We start from the raw sequence: 19,942 nt of genomic DNA on the forward strand, positions 1-19,942 counted from the left end.
TGAACCCATATGGCGTTGTCCTTACTGTACACATGCTTCTCAAAGCACCGCTAAAAAAGGATGATGTATGAATAAGGATATACCGACCGAAAAAGATGGCGACATATTTCAATAGCTGTTACGAGAAAATATCACCCCACTGCAGGTTTTTCCAAACTTTTTTGTCAAGTGGGCCAAAATTGTCCAATTGGAAGTTGAAATTGAATTCACTAAAGATTATATTGTGATTTTTCTTACCTGCTCAACAATAAGTTAAGCATGCAACAATTTAATGAAACAAATGCCATAGTCAAAATTTCTGTAGTAAAGGGATGTGTAAATCAATGTAGATCTAAAACCTCAAGTGTTTTGCATGTTTTTCTTATTAAATAAATGCATCCAGTTTGCTAATTCCTTTGGGCTCGATTGAAGAAAATACAAAAAATTAAATAAAAAGCTTCCCTTATTAACTATTTAATTAATTAAACTCAGATTTGGGTTCACCAAACTCTGCTTCTTAGTAAAAGTCACTCCGTAGATCGGGTCCTATTTACTTTGAAATAAGTAACTGCATATAGTTATTCACATACAAATACATTGTGCTGTTACTAATATTCTCCATTGCGAAAAGATTTAATTAATCAGGAATAAGTTTGACCTCATTAAAAATAAAAATACACCATTTGCATCAACCACCTTTGCAGATGAGCCAAATCTGTATCATAGATGAATTGTATTAGGGAGCACACAAAATCAGCGCAGGGGAGCCGAACTTTGGACAGCCCTGCCCAACTGTACTTAATGGAACCCAATATTCGTGTTCTGTAACATTCCTATTAAAAGAATAATTGATTCTGGAAACCTGGACGTAGCATAGCTCGTTTCATGACTGATAAAAAGGTTCCATCGCTGTTTACCATGCTAAGTTAAATACTACATTCAATTAAATGTGCGACCGAGTCAATAATTAAACGCAAAGTCGGATCTGTTTCAGATATGGAGTAAAACATTGAGTTTTATTGAGTGTTCCTGTTGATCCCTCCCGTTCCCTGTTACGCACTGACGTAATGACGTCGCCAGTCTTAGCAACCAGCATGGCGACGGAAAAGCTTCACTCAGTATTTGTTAAAGCTAGTTAGTAACTAGCTTGTTTTGCCACGTAAACATGTTCACGTTTGGACGAACCGAGGCTTCTGGATGTGCCCGACCGCTGCCGTCATTGCTCTTGAATGTGTCTGAAGAAAATGGGACACGCTAAATTAAAAACTTCAATGGAATCGAGAACAGGTGTGAAAGCGTTAGCAACGGCTAGCTCTGCATAGCGGGGCGCAGTTTAGGCTTGTCAAGTATTCCCGTGGAAGACTTCAGAAAAACAGGCTGAAATAGTTTTGTTGGTTCTTCTGTGGACATGTTATTTACCAAAATAGGACAAATACATTTTATTTGTGATACAGTGCTTTGATTAACTTCATAACCCATATGTTGTATTACTTTGCTTATTATAGTGAAATACAGTACTTAGTACTCAGTACAGTACATTTCTATCTTACGTTATGAGTATTATTATTATATTATCATTGTTATGTACATTATTTGCTCTTTATTCCCTGCAAGATAATAAAAAAACTAAATGTAAACATTTTTTCTGGTATATTTAGATATGGTATTAATTTACTCCTTTAGCTTACCATCATGTAGAAAGCATCAAGATATTTACTTAACTAATAATATTTACTGCATGAAGCCAGCCAAGAAATACAGTTAAACATCCTTGTATGTTTTAGGGAGTGTATCATCTGGACTAGAGTGCAGCTCTGGAGTGAGACGGCAGACATTAAAAGTTAGCCGTAAGTAAACCTGCTATGGAGTGGCAATTATTCTAGAGCTGAATTTCATAATTTCCAGAGTTCCTACACCAGTCGGGAATTTGATGTATTTTCCAGGTCTGTATAAGTATAGAAAATATTTGTATGTCCAGAGGTTTTTGCAGGGTTTACATTTAAAACGTACAAACCACATACAAATATGTGGAATAAATTCATTCTGAACTTTGTACCAAATATATATATTATTTATGTATATAATATTTTCTTCTGTTTTTCAGCTTTCTGTCCTCACTCCTCCAGCACACTAACTCAGTCCATCATTAATGATCACATGGTGTCTCATTACAAAAAGATTTACTCAGCTAAAGGTGGGCTATATTTCAGCTATACACTCAATAATAAAACAAAGTACATACTCTATTAATTCTGAAATTTAACGTATCAATGCACAAAAAAGAAAGTCTGACTTTGCTCTTTTTTAAAATGTAATTGAATTTATTGAAATTTGATCTCTACTGTACAAAAATTCACAACATACTTTAAACTGAGGTCAAACAAAAATAATAGCTAAATACCCCCTCAGTCCTTTTAACAGGGTTTTGGAGTGGAAGTAGCAGGTTGCTAATGCAAGTATAACCATTTCTATAAAACCGGGAGTTTGGGCAATTTGCAGCTCTGGATCATACATTTCTTTAAACACGATCACAAAGAGTAAATACATCAGCAATATTCTTGGAGAAGAAATGTTGCTAGAAGTGTTATAAGGCCATTTATAAACCATTTTACAGTGACAAAGATTATTTACAAGTGAAAAGTATTTAAGGCAGCTGCCAATCTTCCCAGGAGTGGACATCCAAGCCAATTTGCCCCAGGATCAGTGTGTGCAATGGCAGGAGAAATGGGATAAAACTCAAAGGTTCCCTTTAATACTCTACAGGACTCCGCTAGTAAAATATTCAAGTTCCTTACATGGCAGTTAGGTAAAGATTTGGCAAGTGTGGCTTGCTTAATTGGGTTTCCGGAAGAAGGCGTCTTTTCACAAAAAATAACATGGCAGCGTGATTTAAGAACCACAGGACCTCTGGAATAATTTCCCCTACACATATGAGACAAATTAGTTGTTTAGTCATAGTACATAGCAACAAAGTTGTCAAAAAAACAAAAACTAACAGCATATCAGGCACGGTTGAGCACGGTGGTGGAGGTATGATGATTTGACCTTGGTTTACAGCAACAGTACCTGGTCACCTTGCACTCACTTAGTCTACCATAAACTAAATGTGAGGCCATTTGTTCGACAGCTTTTGGTCCAAATTGAAACAAGATACAGATCCCAGAAACAGCAGCTATCTGCAATATATATGGCTGCAAAAGAAACGAATCAGGTCCTGACCACAGCCTCGAAATACAGTGGTGAGAAAGTACTTTTAAAGAGCTGCGCAAGCCTGAATTAACTGGGTGGGCCAGAACTCTTCCACATGATGTGACAGATTAAGACATACAGAAGCAACTACATTTAATATTGTTTATAAAGATAGTTCTACAGGCTGTTGAATCATGGGTGTACATGGCTTTTCATATGTTGCTTTTCCTTTTTAGTTTCTTCTGTGTTTAATAAAGAATGTCATTTAGAAATCTGCCTCAACTTTTTGTTCTCTTGAAGTTAAATTTGATTTTTGTAGAACTTTGTAAAGATCAGATCATCTTTATGTCCGAATAGGTAAAGCCAAAGGGTATACTTTCTTTTTAGCATTAGTGTACATTGTTATCCTTGCACAAACGGATATTACCATCTTTAAGTTTAAGTTTCACTGTGACTTTATCTTTCTTTTGCAGCTGCTATAGATACTTCAGTACCCAAAAGCCTGTTGCAAAGTGTGAAGTGTAAGTACCCAAGTATTACATCATGTTTAAATTAAAACACTCCAGTCTCAAATAATGAGGTTTATTGGCAGCCCAGTTACATGACTTAGTAGAAAAAATGTTTATTTAGGTGTTCAGTTCAGTACTTGTAAATATAGGCTTTTCATCTTTACACTCCATAGACTTCTAAGTTAAAGATCCCCATCCCAAATGACATAAGATTTATTCCAGCAATAATAAATAGCTATAAGTTCTTTTATAGCTTATAGGTTCTCTTGTGGGAACTCAATAAAACTACGCACTTCTCTGTAGAGGAAAACGTTGGATTGGAAGCTGTATGACATTTTTTTTTTGTCAGTGAACAAAATGGGCCTATGAGAGAATAAATATCAACATAATTCTGTAACAATCCTGCTTCTGTGGGCTTGGGGGTTATTTAAGCTGGGCCAAAACAATCCGTAAACCTGTCAATTTTTGTGATTAATGGAAAAATTACATTTATTCTGGAGGTAAAAACGGAGAACCCTTCACATTTGTTTCTGCACATTGTTTAGATTAGATTGTGTTGTTTGTGCGAAACTAATTGTATATCTACAAGGTGACTCAAAGCTAAGGGTTCCTTCTTGATTGATTCAGACCTCATAGGTACATGTAGGAAGGTTTCTTCTTATGTGTTTGGATTAAATAAGTTATTCAAAGTAATTGCTAAGCCTTGATTACAACTTCTTCTTCCAGAGGAATCTATTGATGATTGGCAAAGGTCCAGGTTTTAGTTTCTGTTGGGATTTGTTTTGTAATGGTCATCCCCTTATTTGCAGACAATGACCAGATCAGAAAGCAACAGCAGAAGAAAGCTGTTCGTCCTCATTCAGGTTTCTCTTCTTCGCACAGGAATAGCAGAACTTCCTGCTTCTCAGCTGAGGTATAAGATCAAATTATACTTTGTTCATTTGGTCATGCAAGGTTTGCCTACAATTGTTTTTTTTTCTTTCCTCAATATTTGATGAAATCCATGCTTTAATTTATCTGAGCAGTATGATGAAAGCCCCTACCTCTGCTCGAGGAGCTCCATCGTCTCCACCTCAAGATTTACCAACTCCTTTAACGCCAAGGACATTGTTTATCCGTCCTCTTCAGTCAATTCCCGTTACACCCGTCCATCATCAGAGAGGAGGTACCGAAGCCCTGACGCAGCTTTTCAAAGAAAGCAGTCTGCATGTTCGCTGGTAGCTTCAAGAGATCAGAGTTTCTACAAGACCTTCCAGGACCCAGTGAAGAAGACGTACAGTGGAGACTTGCTCGATAAACATTCCCAGCACTTTACCTTGGAGAAACCATTCACTCCCAAGACACTGAAGTCAGATAAGAGTTCATACTTGTCAAAATATCGCTTCTACAGAGCACCACCGATTAAATCTTCTCAGGATGGCAGCAAGTCAAGACTGTTGGGAGGAGAGACAGTTTGTAAAAGGTACTTCACCTGAGGAAAATAATCCCACAAGTTCTGTAATAGTGACTTTAATAAAGTGCTTGCAAAGGTATTGAACGTTTTCACATTTTGTAGCATTATAACCACAAACCTTAATATATTTTTGTAGGGTTTGGTACGATAGACAAATACAATGTAGTGCATAATTACGAAGTGGAAGAAAATTTATACAAAGTGTTAAAAAAATATGAGAAGTGTGGCAAACATATGTATTCTGCCTCCTGTACTCTTTCATACAAATACAATCCTGTGCATCCAATGCCCTTCCGAAGTCACCGAGTTAGTTAATAGTCTGTCTGTGTGTAATTTAATAAATATAGCTGGTCTCTGAAGGTTTTTAGAGGTTTCTAGAGGAACGTTGGTGAACAAACAGCATCATAAGGACCAAGGAATACAGCAAACCTAAATCCAATTGAAAATCTGTTTTAAAATTTGAAAGCTGATGTTCAGAAACACTCTTCAACTAATCAGACCATCCTTAAGTTCTTATGTAAAGAAGAGTGGGTCACAATGCATTTCTCTATATGTGAACTGAACAGTTGCACATTTCTTTATGTTGGCACATAAAAGTAAAACACATTGAAGCCTGTGGTTGTAACTGGACAAAATGTGAAAAAGTTTATAGGGTATTAATAATTTTTGAGAGGCTCTATAATTTTAGTTCTTTGTCTTAACAATCTCATTAATTGTTCTCCTTTTGTGCAGCACAAACCACAAGCAATACACAGAAAAACTCGATAAAGCATTCCAGGTAAGTTTAAATATTTGATCCCGAAGACAAATATTTGACTCATAAGAAATTATCATAAATCAAGTCTCAAACTCCAGCCCTCGAGTGACAAGTGTCCTGCAAATTTTTGCTTCCTTTCTGGTCCTGCACGCCCGCATCAAAGGGACGAATAAGCATGGAATCAAGTTCTACACAACCCTGCTAATGAGCTGTTGATTTGATTAGGGAAGGAAGGACTAGGCACACATCTAAAAGTTGCAGGACACCAGTACCTGAGGACTGGAGTTTGTGATCCCTGCCAGTAAATATTGTCCTGAATTAGCCTATTTTGTCCACTTTTGTCTAAAGGCCATAAAGTTTTCTAAAAATCATTTTTTCAAAAGTTAAGATCTATATAAGACACATTTTATGATTCATCAAAAACAAATTCATACAGCTAAAGATTTGTTTTTGAATCTGCAGAATACTAATCAAAATCTTTTACTTTGATGATAAGATGGCATGTTAGTGAGTTTATATCTTAAAGTACTGTATAACAAAAAAAATGTCTTAGTCACCCTCTTGTGAATAGACATCCACAGTTGCCTGGATGTGTTAAAAACAACTTGAAGGTTTTTGTTACACAACAGAAACTGCTGGGGCATAAATTTGGGCATATTTAACTTTCTACATCAGAGATTAGTTGAAATGAAATCGACATGAAATCCTCTTTGATGCTGGGTTTCATTTCCCGGTCGGTGTTGTTTTACAGGAATGTCCTACAGAGCATGATTGGTCCGAAGATGAGCTCACTGGTGTATACTTATCACCATTACGACTACAGAAGCAAAAAATCAAACGCAGGGAGCATTATTTCTTTGGCTCCTCATCCAGGTGAAACAACGCAGTAGGTTTGACATGTAGCATGTTGTGTTAGATGTAATCTAGTTAAGTTAACAAAAATTCCAATATATTTATGTCTTACTTTTGTAGGGTCTCTCCAGAAGGTGGGAAATCTCTTATTAAGAGCCTTATTTCTGCAGAGTAAGTTCCCATTGGTATCCTGAAAGACTCGATAGAGCTTTGAACAAAATAAATGTTTACAAGTGTGTAAAAATGATCGTACTTCAATAAACTAAGAATTATCAAGAAAAATCAACATCTTGAATAGAAATGTTTCCATTTGTTTGGCCACAGAGAAGAAGAGTTACTGTATCTGGAGTTCATTTCTGCTGTGACTGAGGATATCTTATCCAGGGGCCACATCTCTAACAGGTTTCTTTTTAATTTTCTGAGAAGCAACTGAAATGTTACTGTTTCCGTTTCACATACATTCACTTGAAAAAGTATTCATGTCCCTTGACCTTTTTTTAGATTTAGTCATATTACAATCACTATTTCATTGGGATTGTGTGTGACAGACCAACTCAGAAAGGAGCAGAATTGTGAAGTGGAATGAAAGGCATGCTTGGTTTTCATCATTTAAAAAAAAAAGATCAGAAAAGCATGGCATGCTTTTGTATTCAGCCCCGCTGAGTTAAATTCATCTTGCCTCTGTCAACATCCCCACAGTATGCTGCTGTGGGGATTTTGCTTTGGGGGTGATGGGAAGTGTTAGCTTTCCTCAACACATAGTGTTTTGCATGTAGGCCAAAAAGGTCAAGTTTGGTTTCATCTGACCGGAGCACCTTCCCCCACATGTTTGCTGTGTTCCCCACATGGTTTGTGACAAATCTATCTAATGTCTCTTTTTTGAGTGGCTGATAATGGCTAAATTTAATATTTCAATTTAATAGAGTACATAGATTTTTATATATCTGTGTTGTTTGAAAGGATGCTAAACCGGGTGATGAATCAACATATTGGTATGAATCTGCATCAGCTTGAGGAGGTAACTGTATAACTGGATGAATGACACAGATTATGTTAAAACAAGTCTTGTTTACATTTTATGAAGATTTTCTTGTGCTTGTTTTTAGAGTAAAATGCGCCACCTTCTGGAAGTGTTGTGTAATGAATTTAAGGAACCATCCAACATATCCACCTCAAGTGAAGACCCTCAGAAAAATGGAAAAGCTTTTCTTGATTCCATATTTTCCCATTTTGAATCTGGCACTAAACCAGTAAAGCCTAAGGAAGAGAAGGACATCTTAACACATTCATCCCTGATTAATCACTCTGATTTGTCAGATTGTGACAATATTTTACAGCTTTCTACACCCTCATGCTCTCCTGTAAGAACTGCTTCATCAACCAAAAAAAGGGAAAAAGACAAGAAGACAAAAAGCTATGAAGAAGGTGTAACAACGTGTAGCGATGAAGTTACAGACACTACAATAACCAACCAAGGGGACATCCATGAGATAGATATGACTGCTGTGAATATCCAGAATGAAAATGATGAGCACATGACTATGAGCAATGATGGAAACCAAGGTGATGGGCCATCTAAGGAGGTAGAGGATCTAGCAAACATTTTGTCAGAGTCGTTACACATGTCTAGCAAAACAGACTCTGAAAACGTAGCAACTGCCGATGAGGCACACACAAGCCAACATGATGATGTCAGTGATGATGATTTCTGAGCTGTACTCAGGGATTAAACGTCCTTTTATATTCGGTTCCCAGATGATGTTTCAGACTGAACTGAAAAAAGTTGAGATTTCTGAAAGTTTAGTCCATAAAAGTGATGTAGCACTGGTTATGTTTCATGTTTTGTGCAAGGCACATTAGAAATGTGTTTTATTTCTGTTTTGCTTTTTTAGGTAAGGTAAGTTTATTTATATAGCGCTTTTCAGCAACGAGACAATCAAAGCGCTGTACATACTATTACAATACAATCACAAAGCAAATAAACACAGATACAGACACAGAAAAACAAATCAAATAATAATATCAAACAAAAAAGGTCATTTAAAAAATAAAATAAAATAAAGAGAATAGAATGAAGGACAAGAAAATGAAAGGAAAATTGGACTGAAAACGCAACTAATGCCTAGATGGTATAGTCAAAGGCCACTCTAAACAAATAAGTTTTTAATCTTGATTTAAAGCAACTTAGGGTTTCAGCACTTTTACAGTTTTCTGGCAGTTTATTCCTGATTAGTGGAGCATAAGAACTAAAAGCTGCTTCTCCATGTTTGGTTCTGGTTCTGGGTATGAAGAGTAGATTTGAGCAAGAAGACCTGAGAGGTCTGGGTGGTTGATACACTGACAACAAGTCTGTAATGTATTTTGGTGCTAAGCCATTCAGTGATTTATAGACTAAGAAGTATTTTAAAGTCTATTCTCTGAGCTACAGGGAGCCAGTGTAGGGACTTTAGAACCAGGGTGATGTGCTCCACTTTCTTAGTTCTAGTGAGGATGCGGGCAGCAGCGTTCTGGATCAACTGCAGCTGTCTGATCCACTTTTTAGGCAGACCTGTGAAGACACCGTTGCAGTAATCAATTCTACTAAAGATGAACGCATTAATTAGTTTTTAAAGGTGCTGCTGAGACATTAGTCCTTTAATCCTGGAGATGTTTTTTAGGTGATAGAAGGCCGACCTTGTTACTGTCAGCCTTCTAAGGTTTAGGTCTGAGTCCATCACTACACGCAGGTTTCAAGCCTGACTGGTGGTTTCTAGCTGTATTAACTGAAGCTGTGTGCTAACTTTTAAACGCTCTTCCTTTGGTCCAAAGATTATTACTTCAGTTTTGTTTTGATTCATCTGAAGAAAATTTAAGCCCATCCATGCATTGATTTCTTCTAAGCATTTACCCAGCGCTTGAATGGGTTCATAGTCACCTGGTGACATCGTAACGTATAGCTGTGTGTCGTCTGTATAGTTATGATAACTTACGTTGTTGTTTATTAAAATCTGAGTTAGGGGGAGCATGTAGATATTGAATAGGAGGGGCCCTAAGATGGACCCTTGGGGAACGCCACATGTGATTTTTGTGGTCTCTGATGTAAAGTTACCTACTGACACAAAAAAGTCCCTGTCCTTCAAGTAGGATTTAAACCAGTTGAGTGCTGTACCAGAAAGGCCGACCCAGTTTTCCAGGCGCTCTAATAAAATGGAGTGATCAACAGTGTCGAATGCTGCACTAAGGTCCAATAATACCAGCACTGTGGTTCTTCCACAGTCTGCATTTATACGGATGTCATTGAACACCTTGACAAGAACAGTCTCTGTACTGTGGTGAGCAGGAAGCCTGACTGGAAGACATCGAAGCGGTTGGTCGTTGTTAGGAAGTTGTTTAACTGCTGAAACACAGCTTTTTCAATAATCTTACTGATGAAGGGGGGGTTTGATATAGGCCTGTAGTTCTGTAGTAGCAGCTTGTCCAAGTTGCTCTTTTTCAATAGAGGTTTGATAATTGCTGTTTTTAGGGCCTGCGGGAAAACACCTGACAAAAAGGGACGTGTTTATTAATTGTGTTAAATCAGATGTTACTACAGGCAAAGTTTTATTGAGGAAAGCTGTGGGTAAAACATCGAGACAGCAGGAAGAAGAGCTTAGTTGCTGTACGATTTCTTCTAAGATTTTGCAGTTTATTTGGTGAAATTGGGAAATTTTGTCAAAATCAGTTCTAGTTGGAAACAACATTGGTACTGGAGTTGATGTGGATGTGCTGACTGCCTCTCTGATCTTTTGGGTTTTTTCAGGGAAGAAGTTAGCAAATTCATTGCAGGCCCTGGTAGAGTGGAGTTCAGATGCTACAGTTACAGGAGGGTTTGTTAACCTGTCGACCGTGGCAAATAATGCACGAGCATTGTTCATGTTTTTGCTGATGATCTCAGAAAAGAAGGATTCCCTTGCATTTTTCAGTTGTAGGTTATATTTGTATAGTCTCTCTTTATAGATAATATAGTGAACCTGGAGTCCAGTCTTTCGCCACCTGCGTTCAGCTTTTTGACACTCCTTTTTTTCACTGCTGACTGGTGGAGCACTTTTCCACTGAGACATTTTCTTCCCAGAAACAACTTTCACTTTAATTGGAGCAATTGAATCAATGATGTCTGAGATTTTAGAATGAAAGTTATCTACCAGCTCATCTACAGTGTTACAGGGCAAAGTGGAGGTAGAAGAGTAAATCTGGTTAAAGGTTTCAGCAGCACCGTCCTTAAAGATGCGTTTTCTTATAATGTCTCTTTGGCAAACTGAGTCATTGCAGATGATGCTTTCAAAAATAACAGAAAAGTGGTCAGATAGAGCAACATCAGTTACAGACACCTTGGAAATGTTTAGACCCTTAGTGATGATCATGTCCAAAATATGTCCCTGTTTGTGCGTTTGCTGTTTAACATGTTGAGTCAAACCAAAATTTCTAAGAGTGTCACATAGATCTATTGTACTTCTGTCTTCAGGATTGTCCATGTGAATGTTGAAGTCTCCTACAATAATTAAACAGTCATAGTCAACACATATCACAGATAAAAGCTCATTAAAATCACTGATAAAGTTTGTTTTGGACTTAGGAGGCCTGTAAATATTCAAGAACATGGTTTGGACCAGGCTCTTTACCTGGAGAGCCAAATATTCAAAAGAGTCAAATTTGCCCAGAAATACTTTTTTTACACTCTAATAAATCTTTAAACAAAGTGCCCCCCCCCTCCACCTTTTCTTTGTTGTCTGCTCTCACAAAGAAAATTGTAGTTTTAAATTAGTTGTTTTCGGCTAAAGTTTAATGAAAGTGTCATTTTCAGAAATCTATATACCGTGTCTATTCTTGGCACTGTTAATATTTTATAATGATATCCAGATTCATAAAGATGTGTGAAATAAATAGTTAGAATTAGAGCCGAGCCAATTAACAGGCCAGAAATAGCAATGGCCAATTTCCTGTTGATTTGCTGTGACCCATGATTGGCAGGTCAAATAATACAATGAAAATACAGGGTTTTTTTTCATATTCATTAAATGCATCAAAAGTAAACTTCCACCATGTTTGGTCTATAAACACATCAACCTATTTTTTTCGTTGATGCAGGCTTTTGAGTGTCTTAAAATCAGATTCCTTCGTTTTTTGTTAGATTCAAAACTACAACCTCAGCTGAAGAACTTTGAGCAAATTTTTTCTTCTTTTTAAGTGAAAATAAAATTTGAACAGGTACAAAATGGTATCTGCCGTAAAAAGCTTGTGTGTGCATTTCTACTTAGCATTTAGTTGCCCACTCATACACAGCTGTAGCTGGCAGTATCTTGTCAACTATTTATTAAGAAAATACAGTCTACTCTTAAGTTTGTTGGCCTTTTTTATGTGTTTGAAATGTAATTTTTTTATGAGTTTCACCAGTAAGTGTCTTCTGTTCGCAATAAATAAATACATTTTTATTCTCGAGTTCTGTAAGTTTTCATCCGACGCTCTTATAATCAGTAGATTTAATGATTGCGTCTTGGGAAATTTAGCAAACAAATGAAACTTTGGACAGCATCGTGTGTGTGATTAAGGTTATTGGGTGAGCTGCTAGTCGATGTAAAAGGTAAACAAACATGTCCGCAGCCAGCAGTTCGTGACAGCTGCCCCATTTCTGGCATATTCCCCGTTCAGCATTCCAGCTGTCTGATGTCATGCCACTGAAAAGCCCAGTGTATTCCTCCGCCACGAAGGGACTACAGTGGGTCCGAATACGTGTTCTAGTGAAATGAGACCATCCACATAGCTTGTAGGTATTCAGAGTAGACTTCTTGTAGTTTTTACTTTAGTTGGGAATGTAGATGAGCTCCAAAACATAAATACAAAAAAATACAGAGGCGCGGAGGAAGACGGAGTACACTTGTTGCTCTTCCAACCCTAGGAAGCGAAACACGCTCGGAACTTGAGTGAACTGTCGGGCAAAACGGCATGGAGTTGCTGCGTTACTTTAGATCTACAGACTATAGTTAAGTAAACTCACATAAACTCAAATAGATACCCGAAAGCGTTGTTCTCAGCAGCTATCGATGACGAAATCCCCCAAGGACCTGATATAATTTGGACTTTTAAATTGGATCTCCGAGCTAACGGTAACGTTAACACCTTTTTTCTTCCCAAAATATTTACCGGGCAACGTCAACCTTCCGAGGGCGTCGTCTATTTGCTGGGGCAGAAGTTAGCTGGCTAGCTAGTAGAAATTAGCTGGCAAATTCAAGGAGTGTTTTACATATTGTAGTGAAAAGTGGGAATTATTCCGGGACATGTTCAAACGATTTTGTGCAGCTAATTTAAATATAGCTGGAAGAATTATTTGCTTTTGTGTCAATTTGAACTGTGAGGGGATCTTGAAAAGGCAGCTTTTTTGCTGTGGTTTGTTGTTTATCGACTCAAGTTCTGGTAGCTGTTGGGAACAGGCTATCTCCCGGAAAGGTATTTCCAAACACAAGCCTAAAATATGATACACCTATAGTCAGGCGTAACTATATATTTTTCTTCCAAATGGGTATTAAAACGGCTAAAAACTGAATGAATGAGAAAACAATTATGTAAACAAAGTCCGTAAAGTAAAAAAAAACAAAACTATTTAAAAGGATTACTTTAGGTAAAGCAATATGTTTGTCTGGCCTATGAAACCACAAAGGATGACTTCTGTAAAAGTATCATCACATGTAAAAGTATCACAAGTTAGGCTGAATCACTCTTCACTCCTTGAATCTGGTTTCCAAGAGGTATGACGGGTCTGCAAGTAGCGGCTCCGATGCTCATCTGGCTTTTTAGGCCCTCCTAAATGTGTTTTTAAAGACTTTGCCCAAAATGATGTACAACTGAGCAGGTTTTTATTTGTTTATATAAACCATAAAAACTAAGCGTATTTTTATGCAATATATACACAGATTTCCTCATCAGAATGACATCAATAATAAAATGAATAGTTTGTTTTAGTCGGTAATATGGTTGCAGTTATGCAATTTTTTTTTACCCCTAAAATTTAAATTTAAATGTTTCTTTAACTTAATAATACAAATAACATGTGGGGAAGACGTTACTTTGTATTGTACAGATTACTAACCCTTTGGGAAGGGGTTTCTTACTCCTAAAAATGTAGATAGTTTAGGGCCACACTTCAAAAACACATGTACATATTTTCCCTGTTAACATATTTTTAGTTGATCAGTAATTACTGCACAATCTAATCCAATATATTATGTTTTATAGGACTGTTAATTATTGTTAGTTAATATAAAATAGATCAATTTAAATCTCAATTTAAAATATTTCATCATCACAGCAACTATTAGAATGTGTAGTTTAATGCCTACCAATGTTTTGTTTGATATTGTTTCTATTTTGCTTAACATGTGAAAAAAGAAATGAATACCTGAAGATTTTTCTTTAAAATATATTGTCACAAAAACATAGCTTAACACATTCTAATATATTACACTTGTAAACAATAATGTACTGGGTATATAACATTTTTGACATACATAGATATTTGTTGTTAGACTACTAATTTGAATACTGTCGGGATGTTTGACCAGTACTTAGATCCTTTGCAATTAGGGTTACACGATATTAGGAAAAAATGATTATTGCAAGGACAGTGTCTATTGCAAGTAAAACACATATTCTTCATTACTCTGTTTTCCATCAACTTTATGATCTCAGTCACTAAGATCTGTGTTAGTTCTGGACAGAAGGGACAGTGAAAGTCCATTCAACTGGCCAAGTATACTGCATTATTGGCAAGCAGAGTTTAAATATATGACATGTAGAAATATTACAGTCTACTAAATATTGCATCTAAACAATCCATTGCAATTGCAATATTGCACACAGTGGTTACTGAGAGGGTGATTTTGTTTTGCTGTAATATATTGCAGCCAAAATAACTATATACCATACCTTATCATATTTTTCTGTATACTGGGAATACATTTTCAAAAAAAAAGTCAGTAAGTCAGTACATTATATATGTTATTTTTTAACAAAACATTCGCTTTAGGATTGAAAACTGTTTACAGGACGCTCACAGGACTATTTAGTTGCATACGTTTTATCAGAGAACTGATGATGTGTGTTTTTAAGGCAGCGTTCCGTATTTTAACCACTGCCTGAATTAACTGCCCAGGGATAAGGAGAGTTGAGGCTGCTAAGGGTATGGACAGCATTAGAACTGCTTAGTGACAAGTAATGAGAAACGCATGTTGTTTTGCTGTCTCTCTATATTCTATTATCCAGTGTTTTGTTAATCTGTTTTCTCTCACATTTCAGATCTGGCAATAAATTATGATCCTCATGACTTGAGAGTTTCTCACTGTTTGAGCAAACAGCAGAAGGGAGCACATCCTCTGGACAAAAAGAAGACACCACCTCAGAAACGAGTAAATCATGCCCTTGCCGTTTGGCTTTAAACTCAAAAGGACTCGAAGGTATACTGTTTCAAGCAAGAGCTGTCTTGTCACTCGGATTCAGCTTCTGAATGGAGAGTTTGTTGAGTTTACTCTGTCTGTGGAGAGCACTGGGCAGGAATGTTTGGAGGCAGTAGCCCAGAGACTCGAGTTAAGAGAGGTATGTATGGGTTTTCATTCAATACAAATGCTGATTGTTCCTTTTAGGACTTGCTATCTCAGCAGTAAAGTGTTTTGGTTAGGCTGTCCTCAGCTCACATTCCTTCTTGAAACTGGTGAATTGAACAGAAGAGACAAAGACAAGAAATTAGTTTCGGATTATTTAAATGGAGCGCATAAAACAATCAACAGTTATTATGATGGCAACAGCTCATAACACATGGTAAGAAACATGCATTTGATTTAATTATGTTACGACAACAAATGAAAGCATTCAAAATAGAAGCAGCACTGAGTCAGAAAAGTAAAGTTCTCTAAATTCCAGGAAAAACTAAAGGTAAACTTGTTTCCTTTGCAGGAGGCGTGATATGTTGAAGTTGCATTGCAATCTAAATTACAAGCATATTGTTAATCAACGAGCAAGAAGAAAACAAGTAGTCACAACCGGACAATGCTTATATAATGCCTAAATATAAAAAAAAAAACAAATAAAGACAATTTAAAAAGAAATTCAAAAAAAGACTGAAGGATGTTATAATTGGGCTGACGTTCTCTGTTAAAGGGAGCAACATCCTCCTACAGTCAAACACTAATTTCATTCTGTTCTAAATATAAAACCTGCTGAACCTCCCTGCAAACAGGATAAATATACTCTCAGCTGGTTGTTAGAAGGATTTAGAGGCTGCCATTAACATTTTGCCACAAATATCTGAGTGCCAAAAACATCTATGCCTGTGTTTTTCTAATTTCATTTTTTGGATTGTTGGGAATTGAAAGGAAATAATTCATGTGTTGACTGTCCAGTCTTTGGCATAAGAACATTCAGTATTCTTCAGGGGTCTTCTTTAACTGCACTTACATAGTTTTTATTCCACCTATCCTTTCCCATGTTGTTTATTATGTCACCAGGTTTATTTGTGCCTTTACGTGGCTCTTTCCGATGTTTATTTGTTTTAAAAGAAAGCCTATACTGGCTTAGTGACTCCATCATACTGCTTCTGCAGTTTAGAGACCTTGTAATGAAAAGAGCGCCATATTTGTAAAGCAAACAAGGCCAAGAAAGCAGATAGGCTCACTAATTAACCAGCTAATATCGGCTTGCTAGACTTGTGTTACTCTATAAAGATCCAGTTTTTGCCATTGCATTGGGATCATAGTTGCGAACACTCACTATACATTTAGCTCCTCTTGGATAAATGTAAAGTCAAACAGCTGATGTGAAGACCTAGGGCAGATGTGACATCTCAAGCACATAAACATTGCTCTAAAGGTGAACATGTTATATATTATTATGTGAAAATGCATTGTGTGAATCTGTGGAGTAATTACAAGTTGATTTCCTGATATTTATGAACAAAACTAAATGGAAATCTAAACTGCAACCCTCTTATCCATAAAACATTTAAAAAATAATTCAATTCAATTCAGTTTTATTTATATAGCGCCAATTCACAACACATGTCGTCTCAAGGCAACAGTCAGGTACATACATTCCAATTAATCCTAACCATTGAACAGTGCAGTCAGATTCAGTTATTTATTCAAATTGGATAAAAAGTTTTTCTATATAAGGAAACCCAGCAGATTGCATCCAGTCAGTGACTTGCAGCATTCACTCCTCCTGGATGAGCATGTAGAGACAGTGGATAGTCACTGGTGTTGACTTTGCAGCAATCCCTCATACTGAGCATGCATGTAGCGACAGTGGAGAGGAAAAACTCCCTTTTAACAGGAAGAAACCTCCAGCAGAACCAGAACCAGGCTCAGTGTGAGCGGCCATCTGCCATGACTGACTGGGGGTTTGAGAGAACAGAGCAGAGACACAAAGAGAACACAGAAGCACTGATCCAGGAGTACTTTCTATGGGAAGGAAAAGTAAATGTTAGTGGATGTAGCTCCTTTAGTTGTTTCATCTAGAAAGAATGAACAGATAAACTCTGAGCCAGTTTTCAAGGTTAGCGTCTGAAAGAGAGCACATAGAGTTAGTTACAGTAAAAGCTCAGTCAATTTCCATGTCTAGGAGAGAGAAAGGGTTAAACACTAAAAGACAGGGCTATGTGGATCATCGGTAGAGGGTGAGCATTAAGTTGTTGCCAGCAGAAGCTCGGACGATCCCCCTCTCCAGAAAGGTGTCACAAGTAGACACAGAGCCAGGCCAGGTGTAGCTTCTAGGAAGAGAAAAGGGGGAGAACAAAGTTAAAAGCTGAAATAACAGCAAATAATGCAAAATTGGAGAGTAGTGTGAGAATGTAGCGAAGAGGATGAAAGTGGTCATTATGTCCTCCAGCAGCCTAAACCTATAGCAGCATAACTACACAGATAGTTTCAGTTCAGATTATTTAGTTAAACGGCGCTTATTTATAACAATGTCGTCACAAGCAACCCCACAAAGGGTCCCACTGATGGTCATTGTTATACTAAAAACCACAAGGATTGGGATACCTCCCTCTGTCAGACTGATTATAACCATTGGAAAAGAGAAGGGGTCATACAGGTAGCAGAAATAAAACATACCTTCTACATTAACAAGTTGCCTTATACTATGCTAAGCCATGTGGTTAATGTATAATAATAATTATTTTTTTTTTGGTGTGTGTATGTTGTAGATAACATACTTCAGTCTGTGGTACTTCAATAAGCAGAACCAGCAGAGATGGATTGACCTGGAGAAGGCGTTGAAGAAACAGTTGGACAAATACGGGCTGGAGCCCACAGTTTACTTTGGAGTTTTGTTTTACATACCCAGTGTTACCCAACTGCAACAGGAGATCACAAGGTGAACTCCAGAAAATCACCACATCATCCATGTTCCAAAAATGTCAGAAAAAATTATTCAGAAGTACCATTATGAGCTTCTGAAAGTCTGTTGGGAGACATTTAGTGCAATTCTTTGATCCAATGGACTGCACTAAATGTCATAACTTTGCATTAAAGTCCAAACTCATGAGGCATCAGTTTGTTTAAAATATGTTTAACTACATAACATTCTTGTAATACATCAGGATTGGCTTCGTAGTGGTTTTACTGCTATTTCTCTAAACGGATGCAAGGTTTGCTCCGATCTTACTCTCACTTCCCTGTTCCACAGATACCAGTATTACCTACAGTTGAAGAAAGATGTTCTGGAGGGCAGGATCACATGCGCCCTGGACCAGGCTATACGTTTAGCCAGCTTAGCAGTGCAAGGTAGAAATCTGTGTGCTACTTTAGCCTTTTATTAGAAATATAAGCTTTTCTGTCCTGGTGTTTTTGGCCATGACTCTGTTTACATGCTATTAAATTCAACACACTGTAAGAGAATTTTAGAGCATTTGTTCAGTAATATTAGACAAAACACTAAAATCACTTGTTCCGGTTTGTTAAAGCTCTATGAAAATGCAGCAAGTTTTTCCAGCTCTATAAGAGTTAGATAGGTAAACGTAGCAAGCTAATTAGTTACATATGTTTCCACTCAGAACTCCTTATTTAACGGTCCGGTTTGTAAGCAGCGGGTAAAACGGTAGCTTTTATGGAGAGCAAAGTCTTTTTTTTATTTTTGTGATATGCTGCATTTGAATGTCAACAATTCTTCGGGGAGTCTCTGGTTTGTTAGGTCCTTCCACTTGATTTTATATTTCTTCAGTGTCTAAGTTGATATGTGAACTTGGAAACTGTTGCTTTGCTGCTGTTGTTGTTTTTCAATGCTGTCTGGTTGTAGCTTTCAAGCACTACTCATGTCTGGGAAACTGAACATAGCTGTGACTGTTTTTGGTAAACAACGTGAAACTGCTACAGTTTAGGACTAATATGTTTCCAGACAGTAGTGCAAATCAAAATTTTAGAAATGGACCCCTCCTTTTCTAAAATTAGACCATCATGAACTCCTGCATTACACCATACTGTAGTTCCACTGTGGCTTTCCTTGTTAGAAATGCAAAGTGTGCTGTGAGGAAATGAATCCTGAGAGCATTGTCGTGTCGTATGCCTACTGTTATGTGTGTGCTCTGTCTTTCGCTGCCCACAGCTGACTTTGGAGACTTCAATCGATATGACTCCCAGGATTTTCTTCAGAAGTTTGCGCTGTTCCCAATTGTAAGTATTTAGTTTTTTTTATGTTCAACACAAGTAAGGAAAGTTATTTGAACTCTTCTGTTTAAAAGCTTAACTCTATCAAACCTAACTCTGTGTTTGCAGGACTGGATTCAGGATGAACGGGTCCTGGAGGAGGCCACTCAAAAAGTGGCAATTGTCTATCAGTCGTTCAGGTGAGCATGTTTTCCAGCCATCAGTCTGCTTGGATCAAGAAATAAAAAGGGCTTCAGGTCAATTCTCCACTTTGCTTCAGTTCTTTACTCACTTCTTTCCATTTTGTCCAATTTCGTAACTATTAACATTCTAGTTTGTAAACACGTACTTACAAATATTTTTTTCTGGTAAAGTATTTTCATAAATGGAGATAACTAATTATATAAATACTCCAACTTTAATATGATTTATGTTCTCTCATCAACCTACTGATGTAAAAAATGACGAAGGGGTGAAATGACCAGCACATGGAAGTAAAAGCTTTATAAAAGTCTCAGCACTAGCTTATGCTTATTCAGAAAAACAATATTTTATTCGG

General features: G+C 37.1%; 2 protein-coding genes across 2 annotated transcripts in view; both read left to right on the plus strand.

The window, feature by feature from the left end:
- Positions 1–1,043: 1,043 nt before the first annotated feature.
- Positions 1,044–8,566, plus strand: spata7 (spermatogenesis associated 7). Its single transcript, XM_047345491.1, has 12 exons — positions 1,044–1,266; positions 1,764–1,826; positions 2,084–2,173; positions 3,642–3,689; positions 4,487–4,590; positions 4,703–5,139; positions 5,863–5,908; positions 6,639–6,760; positions 6,860–6,910; positions 7,064–7,141; positions 7,700–7,757; positions 7,846–8,566. Exons 1-12 carry the CDS (start codon positions 1,209–1,211, stop codon positions 8,449–8,451), a joined length of 1,761 nt encoding a protein of 586 aa, XP_047201447.1. The 5' UTR covers positions 1,044–1,208; the 3' UTR covers positions 8,452–8,566.
- A 4,000-nt stretch (positions 8,567–12,566) lies between these two features.
- ptpn21 (protein tyrosine phosphatase non-receptor type 21) overlaps positions 12,567–19,942 on the plus strand; it is a 28,024-nt gene continuing 20,648 nt past the window's right edge. Inside the window, exons 1-6 of the mRNA XM_047345001.1 lie at positions 12,567–12,858; positions 15,044–15,340; positions 17,946–18,115; positions 18,428–18,525; positions 19,343–19,410; positions 19,513–19,583. Of these exons, the coding sequence (XP_047200957.1) occupies positions 15,161–15,340; positions 17,946–18,115; positions 18,428–18,525; positions 19,343–19,410; positions 19,513–19,583 (587 nt within the window). The 5' untranslated portion in view covers positions 12,567–12,858; positions 15,044–15,160. The remainder of the gene's footprint in view (positions 12,859–15,043; positions 15,341–17,945; positions 18,116–18,427; positions 18,526–19,342; positions 19,411–19,512; positions 19,584–19,942) is intronic.

Source organism: Girardinichthys multiradiatus, chromosome 19, assembly GCF_021462225.1.
Source record: "Girardinichthys multiradiatus isolate DD_20200921_A chromosome 19, DD_fGirMul_XY1, whole genome shotgun sequence".
NCBI classification, from domain to species: domain Eukaryota; kingdom Metazoa; phylum Chordata; class Actinopteri; order Cyprinodontiformes; family Goodeidae; genus Girardinichthys; species Girardinichthys multiradiatus.